Raw genomic sequence first — 23,604 nt, forward strand, 5'->3', positions numbered from 1 at the left:
CAGCTATAGGTTTGGTTGTGCGCGTCAAATCTCCATTGCTTCTCATTCTCCTGACAGATCTGGGACCTGGCCAGTGGTAAGCTAAAGCTCTCCTTAACGGGACACATCAGCACGGTGCGCGGCGTGGCCGTGAGCACCAGGAGCCCCTACCTGTTCTCCTGCGGTGAAGACAAGCAGGTCAAGTGCTGGGATCTGGAGTACAACAAGGTACTGTACTAGTACCCTTTCATTTCTGCTTTACTTTATCTGATGTGTTTCAATGCACTGCTGTTGGCCCATTATTATTTAGTATAGTTACGCCCACTCATTTCTGCTCTACTTCACGTGTTTCAATGGCGTATTGTTTTTCCAATTATGATGTTGTTGTTTTTTAGGTGATTAGGCACTACCACGGCCACCTCAGCGCCGTGTACGACTTGGACCTGCACCCAACCATCGACGTGCTGGTCACATGCAGTCGAGATGCCACAGCCAGGGTAAGGCTTGCTAATGACTAGTTGTCTTGACTTTCAAAAACATTATTTTTGTGGAAAATTTTGGAGTGTATTGAGAGTTCAATATGACATTTCTGTGTCTATAGGTGTGGGATATCAGGAGCAAAGCCAACGTGCACACCCTGTCCGGACACACCAACACAGTGGCCACAGTCAGATGCCAGGCCGCCGAACCTCAGATCATCACCGGTACGGACACGGATACATTGCACCTCCTTTGCCTTGCTGTGTTCATATATTGGGTAGTTGACTCACTCCAAAGTAGAATCAATGGCTTGTCATCTTGAACTTCTTATTATGAGCTGGCGCGAGGAGAAATCCGAATTTTTGAAATTTGACCTTTTCTCTTGGTTCATGTTCAGTAGGGAGAAAATAGGAGATACCACTTGAACTTGTCCAATAAGAACAGTGTTTTATTGTTAGTTTCAAAACATTTTGCTACATTGTGATCTTCTGAACACAACCCCGCTCTTTCCGTTCCAGGGAGCCACGACTCCACCATCAGGCTATGGGATCTGATAGCTGGGAAGACCAGAGCCACACTCACCAACCACAAGAAGTCTGTCAGAGCACTGGCCCTACATCCCAGACAGTACGTAAATTCCTGCTATGTTGTTAATGATGATGCATATGTTACACCCAAGTTAGTCAACTTCTATTATCTTATTGTAGTTAATGATAGGATTGATAATTTGTTTGCATTATGACACATTGGCTGCACGTTACAGGTATACCTTAGCCTCTGGCTCTGCCGACAACATCAAGCAGTGGACGTTCCCCGACGGCAACTTCATCCAGAACCTCTCTGGACACAACGCCATCATCAACGCAATGGCGGTCAACTCAGACGGCGTGCTGGTATCAGGAGGTATGAAAACGTCCTTCACTTTTTCCAACAGACCTTGTGTTGCTATTGAAATAAGACAGTTTTGAGCCTCTGTCATGATGATTGGGTCAGAGTCTTTCAATTCATAGTACATTGAATGACTCTGAAGGAAATTGTTGCTTCGAAGGTGCACTACTAAGGATGGGCAACAAACAAAAAGTGATAACTGCAGAGGCTGGAAGCAAAGATATTGAAGGGCTAAGACATTGCTGTCTATCTATACCGATGTCTTGATCTAGATACAGCTAATCCTTACTGCTTTTTATTGTCTCCGTTAGCTGACAACGGCACCATTCACCTGTGGGACTGGCGGACAGGCTACAACTTCCAGCGTATCCACGCTGCCGTGCAGCCCGGCTCGCTGGACAGCGAATCGGGAATCTTCGCCTGCATGTTCGACCACTCAGAGAGCAGGCTGATCACGGCCGAGGCCGACAAGACCATCAAGGTGTACAAAGAGGACGACACCGCGGTAAGAGATACTTTTGTCCTGTGCTGTATATCTACACAGGTTTTTGTTGTTTTGAGATGTGGATTTTTTTATTTACAACCTCATACAAAGTGGATGTTTCTTCAAACAGTGAAAATGACAAAGTCACTAAAAATACTGCTAAGCTAATGAAACTGAATAAGTATTACTTTGAGTGCTTCATAAGTTCTTGTTTCTGACTAGGGTGGTATTGTTTTTTCTTTCAGACTGAAGAAAGCCACCCAATCAACTGAAACCGGAGATCCTCAAGAGGAAAGATTCCAGTAAAAAATCTAAAATAATAAAATAAAACTTCCTTCATTAATTTCTGTTGTAAATATTCCCATCAATAGAACTCCCATAATTTTTGAAAGAAGAATATTCACACAAAAACATATTTTGAACAAGTTGGCTTTTATTTTCACTTGAATCTTTTTTGCTTTCAATGTACTCCTTTTTCTAAGTACCATTTACAGTCTTCAGTGTACAATGTTAGTCCAACAAAGCAGCCATTTTGGATAGCCAATAACCTTCCAGAATGTTTGTTCTTGATGATGACCGCTCTCTCATAGCTCTGGTCACTCTCGTCCACCATGGGAAGCAACTCCTCAGCTCCGTAAGGGCTCGCCTTAGTGTACACATAGTCCCCACTTGGGTCAAATCCTGTAAATGTATGGCAAATTTTAGATTTTCTCATCATTAGAAACCGTAGTTTGAAAAGGTCAGGTTTTTTTTTTTTTATTGATCCAACAGAATCACCAACTGTATATACAAGAGAAACGTAATTTGTTGTGCAATCTGGTGTATGAAATAAATCACTGTATGATGAACAGAACAACCATTAAAAAATAACATGTTGCTTCTCATTTGAAGTGCCGTGAAGCGTGACTCACCCATGTAACCATTGGTGACAACGTTCCGATAGTGTTTGCTGCCACCCCTTGATCTTCTCCCGGTATCCGTTGTCTCCTGTGTGTTCCTGGAGGTCAACCATATTCCTGGTTTCACTGATAACAGGGATCTTCTGCTCACCTGTTAGACAAAGCAGAGGTACACTGTAATGGAAAACTAATTTATACAGTAATTTGGGGTATTATCAACAGTAAAATACTCAAACATTATTATTGCAGGTTAACACTGAACTGATTGAATCCGTGATAAGTTAAGAATGTTGGGTAAGGTTGGAATGGGGACTTGAACTGGGAACCTTGCAAGTTACAACCTCCATGTAACGCCCACCTCCAACCTTCTCCTGTAAGACAATACATTTTTCTGTCTCTACACCTAAACTTTGCCTACTGTTTTCATCCAACCAATCACGTTTGGTTTGGCTATGAGGCGGAGCTTTCCTCATAACAAGATTGATGCCAGTCTTATGGTACTGATGGGTTGTTTACGTAGCAGGTTAGGAGAACTAACGTAGACGGTTAGGAGAACTAACATAGCTGGTTAGGAGAACTAACATAGCTGGTTAGGAGAACTAACATAGCAGGTTAGGAGAACTAACATAACTGGTTAGGAGAACTAACGTAGCAGTTTAGGAGAACTAACGTAGCAGGTTAGGATAACTAACGTAGCAGGTTACAAGAACTAACATAGCTGATTAGGAGAACTAACATAGCAGGTTAGGAGAACTAACATAGCAGGTTAGGAGAACTAACGTAGCTGATTAGGAGAACTAACAAAGCAGGTTAGGAGAACTAACATAGCTGGTTAGGAGAACTAACATAGCTGATTAGGAGAACTAACATAGCAGGTTAGGAGAACTAACATAGCAGGTTAGGAGAACTAACGTAGCAGGTTAGGAGAACTAACGTAGCTGATTAGGAGAACTAACAAAGCAGGTTAGGAGAACTAACATAGCTGGTTAGGAGAACTAACGTAGCTGATTAGGAGAACTAACATAGCAGGTTAGGAGAACTAACGTAGCAGGTTAGGAGAACTAACATAGCAGGTTAGGAGAACTAACGTAACTGGATAGGAGAACTAACGTAGCAGGTTAGGATAACTAACGTAGCAGGTTAGGATAACTAACATAGCAGGTTAGGAGAACTAACATAGCTAGTTAGGAGAACTAACATAACTGGTTAGGAGAACTAATATAGACGGTTAGGAGAACTAACGCAACTGGATAGGAGAACTAACGTAGCAGTTTAGGATAACTAACGTAGCAGGTTAGGATAACTAACGTAGCAGGTTACGAGAACTAACATAGCAGGTTAGGAGAACTAACATAGCAGGTTAGGAGAACTAACATAGCTGGTTAGGAGAACTAACGTAGCAGGTTAGGAGAACTAACGTAGCAGGTTAGGAGAACTAACGCAACTGGATAGGAGAACTAACGTAGCAGTTTAGGAGAACTAACGTAGCAGGTTAGGATAACTAACGTAGCAGGTTAGGAGAACTAACATAGCAGGTTAGGAGAACTAACATAGCAGGTTAGGAGAACTAACATAGCAGGTTAGGATAACTAACAGCAGGTTAGGAGAACTAACATAGCTAGTTAGGAGAACTAACATAACTGGTTAGGAGAACTAATGCAACTGGATAGGAGAACTAACGTAGCAGGTTAGGATAACTAACGTAGCAGGTTACGAGAACTAACATAGCAGGTTAGGAGAACTAACATAGCAGGTTAGGAGAACTAACATAGCTGGTTAGGAGAACTAACGTAGCAGGTTAGGAGAACTAACGTAGCTGGTTAGGAGAACTAACGTATCAGGTTAGGAGAACTAACGTAGCAGGTTAGGAGAACTAACGTAGCTGATTAGGAGAACTAACGTAACTGGATAGGAGAACTAACGTAGCAGGTTAGGAGAACTAACGTAGCAGGTTAGGAGAACTAACGTAGCAGGTTAGGAGAACTAACGTAGCAGGTTAGGAGAACTAACATAGCTGATTAGGAGAACTAACATAGCTGGTTAGGAGAACTAACGCAACTGGATAGGAGAACTAACGTAGCAGGTTAGGAGAACTAACGTAGCAGGTTAGGAGAACTAACGTAGCAGGTTAGGAGAACTAACATAGCTGATTAGGAGAACTAACGTAACTGGATAGGAGAACTAACGTAACTGGATAGGAGAACTAGCGTAGCGGGTTAGGAAAACTAACATAGACGGTTAGGAGAACTAACATACAGTGAGGGAAAAAAGTATTTGATCCTCTGCTGATTTTGTATGTTTGCCCAATGACAAAAACATGATCAGTCTATAATTTTAATGGTAGGTTGATTTGATCAGTGAGAGACAGAATAACAACAAAAAAATCCAAAAAACACATGTCAAAAATGTTATGAATTGATTTGCATTTTAATGAGGGAAATACGTATTTGACCCCTCTTCAAAACATGACTTAGTACTTGGTGGCAAAACCCTTGTTGGGAATCACAGAGGTCAGACGTTTCTTGTAGCCACCAGTTTTGCACACATCTCAGGAGGGATTTTGTCCCGCTCTTTGCAGATCTTCTCCAAGTCATTAAGGTTTCGAGGCTGACGTTTGGCAACTCGACCTTCAGCTCCCTCCACATATTTTCTATGGGATTAAGGTCTGGAGACTGACTAGGCCACTCCGGGACCTTAATGTGCTTCTTCTTGAGCCACTCCTTTGTTGCCTTGGCCGTGTGTTTTGGGTCATTGTCATGCTGGAATACCCATCCATGACCCATTTTCAATGCCCTGGCTGAGGGAAGGAGTTTCTCACCCAAGATCGTCCCTTTGATCCGGTGAAGTTGTCCTGTCCCCTTAGCAGAAAAACACCCCCAAAGCATAATGTTTCCACCTCCATGTTTGACGTGGGGATGGTGTTCTTGGGGTCATAGGCAGCATTCTTCCTCCTCCAAACACAGCGAGTTGAGTTGATGCCAAAGAGCTCGATTTTGGTCTCATCTGATCACAACACTTTCACCCAGTTCTCTGAATCATTCAGATGTTCATTGGCAAACTTCAGACGGGCCTGTATATGTGCTTTCTTGAGCAGGGGGACCTTTCGGGTGCTGCAGGGATTTCAGTCCTTCACGGCGTAGTGTGTTCCAATAGTTTTCTTGGTGACTATGGTCCCAGCTGCCTTGAGATCATTGACAAGATCCTCCCGTGTAGTTCTGGGCTGATTCCTCACCGTTCTCATGATCATTGCAACTCCACGAGGTGAGATCTTGCATGGAGCCCCAGGCCAGATTGACAGTTATTTTGTGTTTCTTCCATTTGCGAATAATCGCACCAACTGTTGTCACCTTCTCACCAAGCTGCTTGGCGATGGTCTTGTAGCCCATTCCAGCCTTGTGTAGGTCTACAATCTTGTCCCTGACATCCTTGGAGAGCTCTTTGGTCTTGGCCATGGTGGAGAGTTTGGAATCTGATTGACTGATTGCTTCTGTGGACAGGTGTCTTTTATACAGGTAACAAGCTGAGATTAGGAGCACTCCCTTGAAGAATGTGCTCCTAATCTCAGCTCGATCCTATATAGAAAGACACCTGAGAGCAGAAATCTTTCTGATTGAGAGGGGGTCAAATACTTATTTCCCTCATTAAAATGCAAATCCATTTCTAACATTTTTGACACACGTTTTTCTGGATTTCTTTGTTGTTATTCTGTCTCTCACTGTTCAAATAAACCTACCATTAAAATTATAGACTGATCATTTCTTTGTCAGTGGGCAAACGTACAAAATCAGCAGGGGATCAAATACTTTTTTCCCTCACTGTAGCAGGTTAGGAGAACTAACGTAACTGGATAGGAGAACTAACGTAGCTGGTTAGGAGAACTAACATAGCTGGTTAGGAGAACTAACGTAGCAGGTTAGGAGAACTAACGTAGCAGGTTAGGAGAACTAACTTAGCAGGTTAGGAGAACTAACGTAGCAGGTTAGGAGAACTCTGTAGCTCAGCTGGTAGAGCACGGTGCTTGTAACGCCAAGGTAGTGGGTTCGATCCCCGGGACCACCCATACACAAAAATGTATGCACGCATGACTGTAAGTCGCTTTGGATAAAAGCGTCTGCTAAATGGCATATTATATTATTATATTATTATTATAACTAACGTAACTGGATAGGAGAACTAACGTAGCAGGTTAGGAGAACTGACGTAGACGGTTAGGAGAACTAACGTAGCAGGTTAGGAGAACTAACGTAACTGGATAGGAGAACTAACATAGCAGGTTAGGAGAACTAACATAGCAGGTTAGGAGAACTAACGTAGCAGGTTAGGAGAACTAACGTAACTGGATAGGAGAACTAACATAGCAGGTTAGGAGAACTAACGTAGCAGGTTAGGAGAACTAACGTAACTGGATAGGATAACTAACGTAGCAGGTTAGGAAAACTAACGTAGACGGTTAGGAGAACTAACATAGCTGGTTAGGAGAACTTACGTAACTGGATAGGAGAACTAACGTAGCAGGTTAGGAGAACTATCGTAGCAAGTTAGGAGAACTAACATAGCAAGTTAGGAGAACTAACGTGGCAGGTTAGGAGAATGAACATAGCAGGTTAGGATAATTAACATAGCAGGTTAGGAGAACTAACGTAGCAAGTTAGGAGAATGCTTAACGTAGAAGGTTAGGAGAATTAACGTAGCAGGTTAGAAGAACGAACATTGCAGGTTAGTAGAATTAACGCAGCAGGTTAGGAGAATTAACGTAGCAGGTTAGGATAATTAACGTAGAAGTTAGGAGAATGAGGTTAAGGTTAGGAAAAGGGGTTATGGTTAGGCTTAACTAAAATGCTACAGATGTCGACAACTGTTGTCCCCGGTGCAAAAACTAGATGGAGCTGTACTCAATCTAGCCCCAAACCGTACAACCCAGCAGTCCCGACAAACCATCAGTATCATATCATCGGGTATTCAATCCAAGGTTCATTATAAAGCAGCTCTGTAGTGTTTTGATGGGGATCTTTTATTATGTTACTTAGATTGACACTTCATAATACATATTCATTATTCATAGTTGTTCCAATATTTCATAAGTCATCTTAATTATTCATACTTTTCTAGCCAGATCAGTCCAAATGAGAATAGTCCAGTTTATTCAATTGTTCTCTTCTTGTTGGATTTGAAATGGTAAAATAATGTATCAAGAGTGAAGAGAGAGATCAGCCATGTGAAGGGTTAATTATTTTCCAGAGCACAGAGCAGCACTTGGTGGGGAGCAGCACATCAACTTCACTTTACTTAAGTGAAACTGAAGTGTATAGACGTACTGTATGTTCCGCACACAAGTAAACTGTCTCAAACTCTTCTGAAAAATCTGTTACGACCGCTACGCAGTCTCTGTTTTAAAAAGAATACTACAGTATATAGTACCAAAAAATCTGAGAAAGCACCCACACTCTTTCACACACAGATACAGGTGAGTAGAGATTAACAAGGGCAGGTGAAGATAAATTCTACTGTGTGAATTCTTGCATTCTACTGTTTTATTTATCGATTACAGTACCTATGTTTAACTTTATTTTGTACCTTGACTAATTTATACTGTATGTAGTACGGTTAAACAACTTTAATCAACATTGGTTAGCGTCTCTGAATGCCGTGTTAACAATGTCACTGAAACTATAGAGAGCTGACTCATTCCAGGAAATAATTTATAGTTCCACCTTCTCTGTCTAGATATGGCTTCCTCCAGCAGTCTCCAGTCTGAAGAGCAGTTCCTGTGCTCTATCTGTCTGGATGTGTTCACTGAGCCAGTCACCACTTCATGTGGACACAACTTCTGCATGGCCTGTATCACTAAGTACTGGAATAGCAAGGACCTGTATCAATGTCCACTGTGTCAGGAGAAATTCTCCAGACGACCTAAGCTTTGTGTCAACACAACGTTCAGAGAGGTTGTAGGGAATTTTAAAAAGATGAGAGAAAGAGGTAGAAATGGGTCCCCTCCCAAACCTAAAATAGTGTCCTGTGATGTCTGCACTGGGACGAAGCGCAAGGCCCTAAAGTCCTGCCTGGTGTGTCAGACCTCTTACTGAGAGACTCACCTGGAGCCTCATCAGATAGCCTCACCCTTAAAGAGACACAAACTGATCGACCCTGTGGTGAACCTAGAAGACAGGATGTGTAAGAAGCATGACAGACTCCTGGAGATGTTCTGTAGGACTGACCAGACATGTGTGTGTCAGTTCTGCACTGAGGCAGACCACAATACTCATGACACTGTCTCTATAGAGGAAGAGTGTGGAGAAAGGAAGGCTCAGCTGGGGAAAACTGAGGCAGAAGTGCAGCAGATTATCAAGGAGCGACTGATGAAGGTTAAAAGGATCAAACTCTCAGTAGATCTCAGCAAGAGAGATTACAGAGAGTATGCAGGTCTTCACTGCTCTGATGCGCTCCATTAAGAAAAGCAAGGGTGAGCTTGTTAGGGTAACTGAGGAGAAGCAGAAAGCAGTAGAGAGGCAGGCTGAAGGGCTCATTAAAGAACTGGAGCAGGAAATCACTGAGCTAAAGAGGAGAAGCACTGAGCTGAAGCAGCTCTCCCACAGTGAGGACCACCTCCAACTTCTCCAGAGCTTCCTATCCCCTAGTGTGCAACCCTCCACCCACCAAGAGCTGGTCTGAGATCAGTGTTCAGCAGTGATCTGTTTGTGGGGACTGTGAGAGAGCTGTCTCTCAGCTGGAGGAGACACTGAATAAAGAGATGGAGAAGCTGCCTGGAGTCAAACTGAAGAGGATTCAGCAGTATGCAGTGGATGTGACTCTGGACCCTGATACAGCACATCCCAGTCTCATCCTGTCTGAAGATGGGAAACAAGTAAGATATGGAAATACACTACAGAATATTTCTGACAATCCAAAAAGGTTTGATTGTCATCGCTTTGTCCTTGGAAAGGATGGCTTCTCCTCAGGAAGATTTTACTATGAGGTGACAGTTAAGGGTAAGACTAGATGGAATTTAGGAGTGGCCAGAGAGTCCACTGACAGGAAGGGGATTATCACACTGAGACCTGAGGATGGACTCTGGACTGTGTCGCGAAAGGATGAAAATGTGTACCTTAATGGAACCTTGAACTCTATCCTCTCCCTGAGAGAGAAGCCCCAGAAGGTGGGGGTGTTTGTGGACTATGAGGAGGGTCAGGTCTCCTTTTATGATGTGGAGGCCAGGTCTCATATCTACTCTTTCACTGGATGCACCTTTACAGAGAAGCTCTTTCCATTTTTAAGCCCCTCTGATAATGATGATGGTCAAAACACAGCCCCTCTCATCATCTCTCCTGTCAATCACACACACTGATTAAACGATGGAGAGGGAACAGATCATTAATTATTTACATTCACAAATCATTAAATATATCAATTTAGAAATGATTATATTTAGTCAGTTGACATGACACATTTTCCCTATAAACAATGGCTTAACTTACTTTCTATATTACCCTATTAAAGTTTAGAAACGTTTGGGGAAGGTGTGGCTATTATTAAGCTTTAGCTACTGCAGGCCTTTGATATGAAAGCAGTGTGCCCCTGCGATCCCACTGACTCTGGCAGTTGAATTTGAGGTGAGGAAGAACGTTTTAGGCCTACCAGAGTTATTCCTATAATCTAACAATATAATGCTTATCTTTATACAACATATTCAGAAAGAAAATTAACGAATTACCTTTCTTCTGTAGGTCTATATCTGTATAGCAGATGCAGTAGCCATCTGACATAAATAAATGCATGTCAGTGTCGTAGCATGCCACCAGCAAATCTCTCTGGGGTTAGGCCTAAGCTTATTTTCCTGTATATACAGTGGCTTGGAAAGTATTCACCCCCCTTGGCATTTTTCCTATTTTGTTGCCTTACAACCTGGAATGAAAATGGATTTTGGGGGGAATTGTATCATTTCATTTACACAACATGCCTACCACTTTGAAGATGCAAAATATTTTTTATTGTGAAACAAACAACAAATAAGACAAAAAAACAGAAAACTTTAGCGTTTATAACTATTCACCCCTCCAAAGTCAATACTTTGTAGAGCCACCTTTTGCAGCAATTACAGCTGCAAGTCCCTTGGGGTATGTCTCTATAAGCTTGGCACATCTAATCACCGGGATTTTTGCCCATTCTTCAAGGCAAAACTGCTCCAGCTCCTTCAAGTTGGATGGGTTCCGCTGGTGTACAGCAATCTTTAAGTCATGCCACAGATTCTCAATTGGATTGAGGTCTGGGCTTTGACTAGGCCATTCCAAGACATTTAAATGTTTCCCCCTAAACCACTCGAATGTTGCTTTAGCAATAGGCTTAGGGTCATTGTCCTGGAAGACTGAAACAGGTTTCCCTCAAGAATTTCCCTGTATTTATCGTCATCCATCATTCCTTCAATTCTGACCAGTTTACCAGTCCCTGCCGATGAAAAACATCCCCACAGCATGATCCTGCCACCACCATGCTTCACTGTGGGGATGGTGTTCTCGGGGTGATGAGAGGTGTTGAGTTTGCTCCAGACATAGTGTTTTCCTTGATGGCAAAAAAGCTCCATTTTAGTCTCATCTGACCAGAGTACTTTCTTCCATATCTTTGGGGAGTCTCCCACATGCCTTTTGGCAAACACCAAATGTGTTTGCTTATTTAATTTATTTAAGCAATGGCTTTTTTCGGGCCACTCTTCCGTCAAGCCCAGCTCTGTGGAGTGTACGGCTTAAAGTGGTCCTATGGACAGATACTCCAATCTCCGCTGTGGAGCTTTGCAGCTCCTTCAGGGTTATCTTTGGTCTCTTTGTTGCCTCTCTGATTAATGCCCTCCTTGCCTGGTCCGTGGGTTTTGGTGGGCGGCCCTCTCTTGGCAGGTTTGCTGTGGTGCCATATTCTTTCCATTTTTTAATAATGGATTTAATGGTGCTCCGTGGGATGTTCAAAGTTTCAGATATTTCTTATAACCCAACCCTGATCTGTACTTCTCCACAACTTTGTCTCTGACCTGTTTGGAGAGCTCCTTGGTCTTCATGGTGCCGCTTGCTTGGTGATGCCCCTTGCTTAGTGGTGTTGCAGACTCTGGGGTCTTTCAGAACAGGTGTATATATACTGAGATCATGTGACAGATCATGTGACAATTAGATCGCACACAGGTGGAATTTATTTAACTAATTATGTGACTTCTGAAGGTAATTGGTTGCACCATATCTTATTTAGGGGCTTCATAGCAAAGGGGGTGAATACATATGCATGCACCACTTTTCTGTAATTGATTTTTTCATTTCACTTCACCAATTTGGACTATTTCGGTATGTCCATTACATGAAATCCAAATAAAAAAATCCATTTAAATTACAGGTTGTAATGCAACAAAATAGGAAAAACGCCAAAGGGGGAAGAATACTTTTGCAAGGCACTGTAACTCTATGAGGGTGGAGTGTGTTCAATTTATTTTACAGTTTTTATGTAAATGTTATATTACCAGTATTAATATTTTTGTATTATTTACTTTGCAGAAATGTATAAAAACGTGTTTTTATCTTTGTCATTATGGGGTATTGTGTGTAGATTGAATTCACTGTATATCGTTTTATTGTTTCTCCCTCTTAGTGGATATCTTAATGACATACAGACACAAACCCATGTCCCCCATTGATCTGAACCTCTCTTACCCAACAGCTCTCACAAACACAGGTGGACATTGCTTATTTTTGTTGTTTTGTTACTCTGCTTAAAAATGTTATCAAAAATATTCCGGGTTAAAACTCTGTTTGCATTCATAAATAGAGATACAGTCATAGAGAATCATTTTTCTATGGATAGAGTATTACAAATTCAATAAGCAGTAATGACTCAATGTTGCCACAATATAGGGATTGTCAGTTATGATAATGCTTTGCCTTTAACATAAGACAACCTCAGCATTTTTAGGACCTGTATTTGAAATATATTTAACAAATATACATTGACCAAAAATATAAACGCAACATGCAACAATTTCAAAGATTTTAATGAGTGACAGTTCATATAAGGAAATTAATTAATTAATTAATTAGACCCTCAGTTATGACTGAGAATACAGATATGCATCTGTTGGTAACAGATACCTTAGAAAAAGTTAGGTAGGGGCGTGGATCAGAAAACCAGTCAGTATCTGGTGTGACCACCATTTGCCTCATGCAGCACAACACATCTCCTTCGCATAGAGTTGATCAGGCATGTTGATTGTATCCTGTGGAATGTTGTCCCACTCCTCTTCAATGGCTGTGCGAAGTAGCTGGATATTAACAGGAATTGGAACACGTTGTCTACACGTCAATCCAAAGCATCCCAAACATGCTCAATGGGTGACTGGTGTCTGGTGAGTGTGCAGGCCATGGAAGAACTAGGGCATTTTCAGCTTCCAGGAATTGTGTACAGATTCTTGCAACATGGGGCCGTGCATTATCATGCTGAAACATGAGGTGATGGCTACGGATGAACAGACCTCAGGATCTCATCACGGTATCTTTGTGCATTCAAATTGCCATCGCTAAAAGGCAATTGCGTTTGTTGTCTGTAGCTTATGCCTGCGCATACCATGACACTACATCCACCCTGGGGCACTCTGTTCATAACAATGACTTCAGCAAACCGCTCTTCCACACAACGCCATACATGATGTCTGCCATCTGCCCGGAACTGTTGAAACTGGTAGCACACTTCTCTAGTGTACCAGTGGCCATCAAAGGTGAGCATTTGCCCACTGAAGTCGGTTACGACGCCGAACTGGAGTCAGGTCAAGACCCTGGTGAGGATGATGAGCACGCAGATGAGCTTCCCTGAGATGGTTTCTGGTGTTAGAGGAGGCTTATGGTAGAGAGATTAATATTCAATTCTCTGACAACAGCTCTGGTGGACATTCCTGCAGTCAGCTTGCCAATTACACTCTCCCTCAAAACTTGAGACATCTGTGGCATTGTGTTATGTGACAAAACTGCACATTTTAGAGTGGCCTTTTATTGACCCCAGCACAAGGTGTACCTGTGTAATGATCATACTATTTAATCAGCGTCTTGATATGCCACACCTGTCAGGTGCATGGATTATCTTGGCGAAGGAGTAATATCACTGAAAGGGATGTAAGCTAATTTGTGCACAAAATTTGAGAGAAATACGTTTTTTTGTGCGTATGGAACATTTCAGGGATCTTTTATTTACATGCTGCATTTATATTTTTGTTCAGTCTAAAACATCCTCATCAGGGTAAATGGCTCTTTCATATGTGATTCACAGTATTAACATGATCCTATTAACAGGCGAGGGAGCACACCTTACACACATTTTTATTACATTTAAAACATTTAAAAAATGTCCATGCAAGAAAATGTCTTATGCTAGTCAGTTGTATTTGTCAACATTGTATTAGATGTACCAATGCAACACAATAGCGATCATTACCACAATCTAAATGTCACGATCGTCTAGAACAGATGAGGACCAAGGCGCAGCGTTGCAGGCAAACATACTCTTTATTTAGAGACACGATGAAAAACAACAAACGATACGTGACAGTTCACGGTCTAACATAAACAGACTAGAAACAAGATCCCACAACATTTGTGGGCAAATAGCCTCTATAAATATGGCTCCCAATCAGAGACAACCAGCCACAGCTGACACTCGTTGCCTCTGATTGGGAACCACTCTGGCCAACACAGAAATACAACCTATAGAATATCCACACCCTGGCTCAACAATAGAGTCCCAGAGCCAGGGTGTGAGTACCCCTAAGGCGCGGACTGCGACCGCGCTCAAACGATCACACAAACCAGGGGGAGGGCTGGGTGGGCATTCCTCCTCGGAGGCGGTTCCGGCTCGGGCTTGACCACCACCCTTCACACCATCCCCGTGGCGCCCTGGTCGGTCTGGCCTCGCTGGCTGGAGCTGGACCGGACATCGAGAAGGACGCTTTGGCTCCAGTGTGGAGCCGCTGACCGGTACCTTACCAGGCACCGGTGACCCAGGCACGGGTTGTGCTGGACTGACGACGCGCACCCTGGCTTGGTGCGTGGGCGAACGGGCGGACCGGGCTGACGATGCGCACCCCTGGCTTGGTGCGTGGAGTAGGCAGGGCCGGACCGGGCTGGACGATCGCACCCAGCTTGGTGCGTGGGTAGGAACGGGCCGGACCGGGCTGACGACGCACACCGTAGGCTTGGTGCGTGGAGCAGAGACAGGCCGGACCGGGCTGGCGACGCACACCGTAGGCTTGGTGCGTGGAGCAGGGACAGGCCGGACCGGGCTGGCGACGCACACCGTAGGCTTGGTGCGTGGAGCAGGAGCAGGCTGGACAGGGCTGGAGACTCTCACCATTGGCCTGGTACGGGGAGCAGGAACAGGCCGGACCGTACTGGGGACACACACCACTGGCCCTACGCAGGGATCTGGAATGGGCCGGACCGGACTGGTAACACACCCCAGTACCTCTCGCCGTGCCTCTACACCTTCCATCCCCTCTTCGACCAGTGGCCCCCGTAACCTGGCGGCCTCCTCTGCCAACTCGCTGGGCCGCACTGTCGCGGTCTCCTGCTGGCCCGTCGTCCACGACGTTAGCCCCCCCCTAAAAATGTTCTGGGCGTCTCTCCTACCCGTGGACCAGGTCTCCATGTCCCTCGCCAGACTTTCGCCCTTCTGCTTCCAAGTCCGGCCCTTCTCTTCCTCACCCGGCTTGACCCAGTCCAGGAGGCGAAGGAGATCTGCTAGAGATCTCCCTGGCGAAGGCTCCTGGACACGCTGCTTGGTCCAGTCTTGGTGGGATCTTCTGTCACGATCGTCTAGAACAGATGAGGACCAAGGCGCAGCGTTGCAGGCAAACATACTCTTTATTTAGAGACACGATGAAAAACAACAAACGATACGTGACAGTTCACGGTCTAACATAAACAGACTAGAAACAAGATCCCACAACATTTGTGGGCAAATAGCCTCTATAAATATGGCTCCCAATCAGAGACAACCAGCCACAGCTGACACTCGTTGCCTCTGATTGGGAACCACTCTGGCCAACACAGAAATACAACCTATAGAATATCCACACCCTGGCTCAACATATAGAGTCCCAGAGCCAGGGTGTGACACTAAAAAGACATTGATATACAAACAATTGTACTGTACAGTAGTAGTGGTTAAAAATAACAGTGAAGACATGGAACGCATTTGAACAATTTCTCAATACTTTCACCCACAAGAAGCTAAACTAAAAAATACCAACTCTACAGTCTGTAAAATAGAACCAAACTACACTATCTATATTCTTGACGGATATACTTTTGTTATACATATATAAAAATAAATATTACAAAAAAATGGTTTCATGTAAAGTCTGGTATAAATTAATAAACAGGTTATTGAAAATATTGTAGTCCCTGGGACTGGAGTGATATCATGGTAAACCTATTACACATGTAATAAAGAAAATGGTTGGAATGCCTTTTGGTTTCTGTCTTCTGGTTTGTTTTGGTCAAACCGAAGTCCCTCCTCCATGAGTCTACAACAATAAACAAGTGTTAAACGTTACTATCGTCTTCATCAGCATTTTGGGTGGATGGTTCTAGATTATGGAGTTACAGGGAAAATCCACTCCACATCGATTTTTTTGGTATTTGTTTCATTAGTTCATTGTTGAACAGTCCCACAATGTTTGACATGTCAGGTTTCACGTTTTCAAGATATTGGACTTTCAAGAAGGAAAATAGCAAAGTGTCACCTACCACATCATCATGATGATGCAAAACATTTTGGGACTGTATCTACAGTGGACTAATGAAAAAAATACAAAATGTTGTTGAGTGGATTTTCCCTTTAACTTCATGATGAATTGGCCAATATGGATAAAGCTAAATTGAATGGTAGCAATTGAAAACGAACAGTTTGGAGATTATGTGAAAATTATTAGACCAAAATTGAGGACACAACAGTTCACCTGACACAACACTGAATCCAAACATTACACTGGTGATTTTATGTGTATTTTATATTTACTGTATTTTTCGCCTCATTTGTTATATTCAGTAACATGATAAGACTATTCCTGGAAAATGTGGGGTAGGTGCAACATAATTAAAAAAAAATGACAAGGGTATGAATGAGAGGACTAACTGGTGTCTCCAAGGGGCCACACACCTCTCCAAAGTAATTTCAATGGACATTTAGGACTCAAAGAAGAGTCTTTAACTATAAGGTGCGTTTTTGAGCTCTCCTAGCTGTGCCGTTGTGGAACTAGAGCAAGCACACTAGTAGTTGTTTGGTTTGGAACACAACCCTGCATCCCCGCCATCACACAATTACTATTGTTGTTTACGCAATCTAAAAAGAAAGCTTGTTCAATTGCCAGCATGACTAGCTAAGTTATAAAATACGATCTTGAGGTGTTAGGCTTTCATGAGGCAATTTGGAGAAACAGATTGTAATTTTGGTCTGCATAGAAAGGAGCAATGTGTCACGCCTTGACTCAGGGGACTCGTATATGTTGAGTCAGGGTGTGTATATTCCTTGCTGTATATATTCTATGTTGTATTCTAGTATGTATAGATCTATTTTGGCCGGTGTGGTTCCCAATCAGAGGCAGCTGTCGCTCGTTGTCTCTGATTGGGGGTCATACTTAGGCAGCCTATTGGCACTGTGTAGTTGTGGGATCTTGTTCCGTGTAAGGTTTGTTGTCTGTACAACCTTTGGACTTCACGTTTTGTTTCGTTTGTTGTTTTGTCGTGTGTTTAGCATTTAATAAACATGTATGCATATCACGCTGCGCCTTGGTCTGACCCGTCATCAAACGAACGTGACAGAAGATCCCACCAAACGAGGACCAAGCAGCGTGCCCAGGCGGAGTGAATAGCCATGTCACAGGTGGGCAATTTGTGGTCATGGGAAGAGATATTTGCGGGGAGAGGACCATGGGCTAAGGTAGATGCCCAGGCAGGAGAGGTGCAACGGCAATACGGAGGAGGCCGGTCGAGGAGGAAGCCCGAGAAGCAGCCCCAATAAAAAATTGTTTGGGGGGGGGGCACACGGGGTGGTTGGCGGAGCCTAGTGTCAGAGCAGAGCCAACTCCCCGTACTCACGCGAGGAAGCGTATGACTGGGCAGGCTCCGTGTTATGCGGAGCTACGTACTGTGTCGCCAGTGCGCCGGCACAGTCCTGTACGTCCTGTGCTTGCACCACGCACATGCCGTGCGAAGATGGGCATCCAGCCAGGATGGGGTGTGCCGGCTCAACGCTCCTGGTCTCAGTACATCCTCGGTCCCATATCCTGCGCCAGTTCTACGAACTGTGGCCGCAGGCGTTGGCGTGCACAGCCAGTGCGTCCTGTGCTGATGCCTCACACATACTGTGCGGAAGTAGGCATTCAGCCAGGACGGGTTGTGCCAGCTCTCCGCTCCAGACCTCCAGTCCGCCTCCACAGTCCGGCCCGGCCTGTTCCTGCTCCTCGCACCAAGCCAGTGGTGCGTGTCGCCAGTCCGGCCCGGCCTGTTCCTGCTCCTCACACCAAGCCAGTGGAACGTTACAAATGATTGAAACTCTAAGACCAGGAAATGTGAGACGTTAGTCCACATGTTTGAAATGGTGAGAAACTCTGAAACTCTCAATCTCTACACAAGAAGAAGAAACTCACTAGACTGTAGCATTACCAGACTGCAGCTGGCATGTAAAGTAGTCTAGAACTTCGACTAAAGACACGAGGTGGCAAGGACAATCCCATCTCAGACAACCGTTGGTACATCTGAAGTATCTGTCTAACAACCACTTCACTACCAGAGAAGCTCTACAAAGGACATTGTGACCTCTGGTGGACAAACCAGAGCCTTACACCCATCGACACCTTCCCCATAGGAGTGATTGGTTTCAACAGAGAGACGACGGAGAAGACATTCTATACGTCAATACATTGCATTTCTTACCCAAACGGCGGTGGTAAGGGTGCTAAGTATTCTGATTACCGTGAGCGTAGTTTCCAAATGTATGTACCATAAGTTTGACTGTCTTTGTCCCTCTCTCCCTCCTTCTATTGACCCCTCCCTTTTTGATAACCAAGTCATGCTGTTGTTCATCCGCTAGGGACTTTTCTCATGAATTAAGTATGTATGTATGTATATTCTGTGTTATTATTTAGTTAGCTAGTAAGTAAATATTTAAGACAATTTGTGTATTGCTGATACATAAGTAAGGTTAGGGTACATGCAGGTTCAATGATTATAAGACATTCAGAATGAGACTGATGAGGTAATGATTAATAAGTGACTGTTATTGGTACATAACATGCATATATATATATATATATATATATATATATATATATATATATATATATATATATATATATATATATTCTGAGAGTTTAATTGGGAGATGGTAAGTCGTTAAACAACTCCTTCCGTGGTGCCCCAAATTCCTAATGAGTTAATTGTTACATGATCGCTATGTGGCCGCTACCTTTCCCAGGAAGAGGACAAAGTCCCCCACGGTGTTGATGGTGGCCACTCTGAAGGCATTCTCTACCAGGATGACGAAGGCATCGCGCGCCAACATACAGAAACTGGTGCTATTGATCTCTGTGGCCGTGTACGCGTTCTGTGGTGAACAAGAGACAGGAGTATCATCAATAACAATGTGTGATTGCTGTCATCTTGGAATGAGTCTCCCTTGTAAAATAGATTGTGGTCAATGATATAACATGTGTAATAGTAAGAATAATCAACATCTCAGATGACAATCAATCTGATTCTGATAGAACACTTACTTGATTCAGGTATCCACAAGCAGCAGATGCAGGCTTTCAGCATACAGCGATCACAGGCATTTTCCTACAAACAGAAAACACATTCAGCTTTAGTTCTCCACCCATTGTCTGGTTTGACTAGACAAACTGGTGGTGAGTATGTTTAAAGGCATAATATGGGATATTTTTGGCTGCTAATTGTCAAATCTTGCCTGGCTACCCAGACTCATTGCTCTGGCCAAACGCCACGCCCACGAATGTTTGTTTCTTATCGATAGAGCAGTGGAAGAGTTCCGTGTGAGTCGTCAGGCAAGGTCAAATCTACCTAGACTGAGTTATTTGTTCATCCCCATGTGGAATTTGAATTCTGTTGTTTTTTATGTTTTTGGAAAACCTTCCAAACATCTACAATAATTCCTTGTTTAACATGTCTGATTCACACTTTTTCTACCTTGATCAGTAACAAAATTAGAACACTTTTTAAAAATGTGCCTTGTTTTTGAAATGGTAAAACAATGTATCAAGAATGAGAGATCAGCCATGTGAAGGTTTAATTCTGCTCCAGAGCACAGAGCAGCACTGTGAAACTTAAATTGCTAGACATGCTATATGTTGCACACAGGAGTAAACTCTCTCAAACTCTTCAGAAATCTCTATTAAACAGCTACACAGAGTCGTCTGTTTTTGTTGTTGTTGTTATTTTACTAAACTACAGTATATAATATATATATATATATATATATATATACTAGAGAAAAACCTGAGAAAGTACCCACACTTTCACACACAGACACAGGTGAATAGAGATTTACAAGGGCAGCTGAAGATACATTCTACTGTGTGAATTATTTTTTTATCCTGTTTTCTTTCTTGACTACAGTACCGATTTTTTACTTTATTTTGTACATTGACTAATTAAACTGTATTTTGTATAGTTAAACAACTTGAATCAAGATTATTATTATTATTATTATTATTTATATTATAAGATTGGTTACTGTCTCTAAATGTCGTGTTGACAATGGCACTGAAATTATCGAGAGCAGACTCATTCAACAAAATAATTTATAGTTCCACCTTCTCTGTTTAGATATGGTTTCCTCCAACAGTCTCCAGTCTGAAGAGCAGTTCCTGTAATATATCTATCTGGATGTCTTCACTTAACGAGTCATCACTTTATGTGAACACAACTTCAGCGTTGCCTGTGTCACAAAGTACTGGGATAGCAAGGACCTGTGTCAATGTTCACTGTGTCGGGAAAAATACTCCAGACAACCTAAGCTTCATGTCAACACATCGTTCAGAATGGTTGTAGAGAATTTTAAAAAGATGAGGTAGAAAAAATAGTGCCCTGTGACGTCTGCACTGGGACGAAGCGCAAGGCCCTAAAGTCCTGCCTGGTGTGTCAGAGCTCTTACTGTGAGACTCACCTGGAGCCTCATCAGATAGCCCCACCCTTAAAGAGACACAAACTGATGGACCCTGTGGTGAACCTAGAAGACAGGATGTGTAAGAAGCATGACAGACTCCTGGAGATGTTCTGTAGGACTGGCCAGACATGTGTGTGTCAGTTCTGCACTGAGGCAGACCACAAGACTCATGACACTGTCTCTATAGAGGAAGAGTGTGGAGAGAGGAAGACTCAGCTGGGGAAAACTGAGGCAGAAGTGCAGCAGATTGTCAAGGAGCGACTGATGAAGGTCAAAAGTATCAAACTCTCAGTAGATCTCAGCAAGAGAGACGCAGAGCGAGAGAAAGCAGAGATTGTGCAGGTCTTCACTGCTCTGGTGTGCTCCATTAAGAAAAGCCAGGGTGAGCTTGTTAAGGTAATTGAGGAGAAGCAGTAAGCAGTAGAGAGGCAGGCTGAAGTGCTCATTAAAGAGCTGGAGCAGGAAATCACTGAGCTAAAGAGGAGAAGGACTGAGCTGAAGCAGCTCTCACACACTGAGGACCACCTCCAACTTCTCCAGAGCTTCTGATTCGTGGTGTGCACCCCTCCACCCACCAAGGACTGGTCTGAGATCAGTGTTTACAGTGATCTGTGTGTGGGGACTGTGAGGAGAGCTGTGTCTCAGCTGGAGGAGACACTGAATAAAGAGATGGAGAAGCTGCCTGAAGTCAAACTGAAGAGGATTCAGCAGTATGCAGTGGATGTGACTCTGGATCCTGATACAGCAAACCACTGGCTCATCCTGTCTGAAGATGGGAAACAAGTGAGATATGAATTTACCTGACAATACAAAAAGGTTTGATCGTTTTGGCATTGTCCTTGGAGAGGATGGCTTATCCTCAGGGAGATTTTAGTATGAAGTGATGGTTAAGGGGAAGACTAAGTGGACTTTAGGAGTGGTCAGAGAGTCCATAGACAGGAAGGGGAACATCATATTGAGCCCTGAGCATGGACTCTGGACTTTGTACCTAAGGGACGTGAATGTGTACCAAGTCTGTACCTCCCACGCTATCCTCCTCTCCCTGAGAGAGAAGCCCCAGATAGTGGGGGTGTGTGAGGACTATGAGGAGGGTCAGGTCTCCTTTAAAAAAAGTATATATATATATATATATATATATATATATATATAAATCGTGTGTCTTGCCCATTCACTCTCTGAATGGCACACATACACAATCCATGTCTCAACGGTCTCATGGCTTAAAAATCCTTCTTTAACCTGTCTCCTCCCCTTCATCCACACTGATTGAAGTGGATTTAATAAATTATATCAATAAGAGATCATAGCTTTCTCCTACCCATAATGCTGACATTCTTTGACAGAAAGAAAACTAACCCTCAAAGGGAAGCTGAACCAAATAAAACGACTTCTCTGGTTGAAAGCTGGTTATGTGGCATTGATTTGAGTCAAAACCAATTATTATTATTTCAAAATTGACTACAAAATGTAAATAGGATAATTTGTCATAATGTCAGTATCTTTCAAAACAGAGATATGCGAGATTCTGTTAAATGTATGACTTTCCTTGGTTATTTAAGGGTTGGGTTTTGATTTCAATCATGCCCAGTCATGCCCACTTGGCCTCTAAGACGGGGTGGTAACAACTCAGACTTGTTTACATGCATGCCAGACATCGTCACCAACATAATGTTGAAAGAATGAGACTTCTTCATTATAAATGGCTTAGGTTTTTCCACCTCAAACATCCTCACATTTGTTAGATAACGTTAGCATCACAAACCCAACTGTCATCAAAGCTACTCTAGAAAGGAGGAAATGCCTAATGCAATTTTGGATTCTTGAACATTCATGTTCACGATGTCATGCTCGCACGCCGGTTACTAAGCCAATAGTCACTTCATTAAACTCAAATGAATTTAAATGAAAACCTAATACAAGTTATGTTGCTTTAATTATTAACATAATTTAGGTCTAATGCTGACCTTTGACAGAAAATGATACTATTTTTCATATACTCTATCAAAGTGAATCTAATATATGGCACGTCCTTACCCTTTGATCTGGTTGTGGATGCAGGTGAGGATGGCCACAGTGCCCAGGTGGAAGCTGTCACGTCTCCTCCCGTTGCTCCCCTCCGGCATTCTGATTCACCGGTCTACTGAGCCACCGGTCTGAGCGCACCACCTCGGCAACACAGGAATGGAAACCCAACACCTGCACCTGCACCTCATCATCTCATCACCACCACTATATAGCCCTGGACTGTTCAGTCATTGTTGTGTGTAATTGTTAGCATTGTGTCGTTTACTCGCGCCTTGTTATTATCTTTCTCATTGTTAAGTAAACCTTTACCTTGTTGATTCCTGCGTCTGCGTCCTGCCTCTTCGTATCCTCAGTACTCATCACAGAATTACACACCTCTCACAAAAATGGATGCAGCAGGTAATCATCCTGGAGTTTTCCAGCCTCGACCATCACCAGTAGCAGCTTGCCCAGGTGAACGCTGCCATGCAGGAAGTGCTCCAAGCTCTGCATAAATCTGCCCAGCGCTCCGGTTACTCCTCAGGGAGCGGCGAGTGCACCCAGTCCACCTGTTCCCGTGCTATCACAAACTATGCGCTATGACGGTAAAACTACTAAATGTAGCGGCTTCCCTGCTACATGTTTCACTTTATCTGGCTGCGTCAGCCTGGGGCA

At 43.3% G+C, this 23,604-nt stretch overlaps 1 protein-coding gene, 1 long non-coding RNA gene and 1 pseudogene across 2 annotated transcripts; 2 read left to right on the forward strand and 1 right to left on the reverse strand.

Annotated features, from left to right (window-relative positions):
• Nucleotides 1-57: 57 nt before the first annotated feature.
• LOC123486984 (pleiotropic regulator 1-like) lies at nt 58-2,794 on the forward strand (the record flags this gene model as incomplete). The annotated part of the gene is given in 9 exon segments (XM_045218150.1): nt 58-207; nt 375-476; nt 581-683; nt 978-1,086; nt 1,223-1,362; nt 1,659-1,852; nt 2,077-2,098; nt 2,101-2,133; nt 2,775-2,794. Coding segments are annotated over 9 exon segments (873 nt in total), but the record flags the coding sequence as incomplete, so codon positions are not given.
• A 5,564-nt stretch (nt 2,795-8,358) lies between these two features.
• LOC121558814 lies at nt 8,359-10,532 on the forward strand (annotated as a pseudogene).
• A 5,673-nt stretch (nt 10,533-16,205) lies between these two features.
• On the reverse strand, nt 16,206-23,040 carry LOC121558815. The gene is made up of 3 exons (XR_006659574.1): nt 22,960-23,040; nt 19,210-19,580; nt 16,206-16,267 (listed from the first exon to the last, which is right to left on the reverse strand). It is a non-coding gene; the product is annotated as an uncharacterized LOC121558815 (long non-coding RNA).
• Between the last annotated feature and the right edge of the window lie 564 nt (nt 23,041-23,604).

The sequence above is a fragment of the Coregonus clupeaformis genome, unplaced genomic scaffold (assembly GCF_020615455.1).
Source record: "Coregonus clupeaformis isolate EN_2021a unplaced genomic scaffold, ASM2061545v1 scaf1403, whole genome shotgun sequence".
Taxonomy (NCBI): Eukaryota; Metazoa; Chordata; class Actinopteri; order Salmoniformes; family Salmonidae; genus Coregonus; species Coregonus clupeaformis.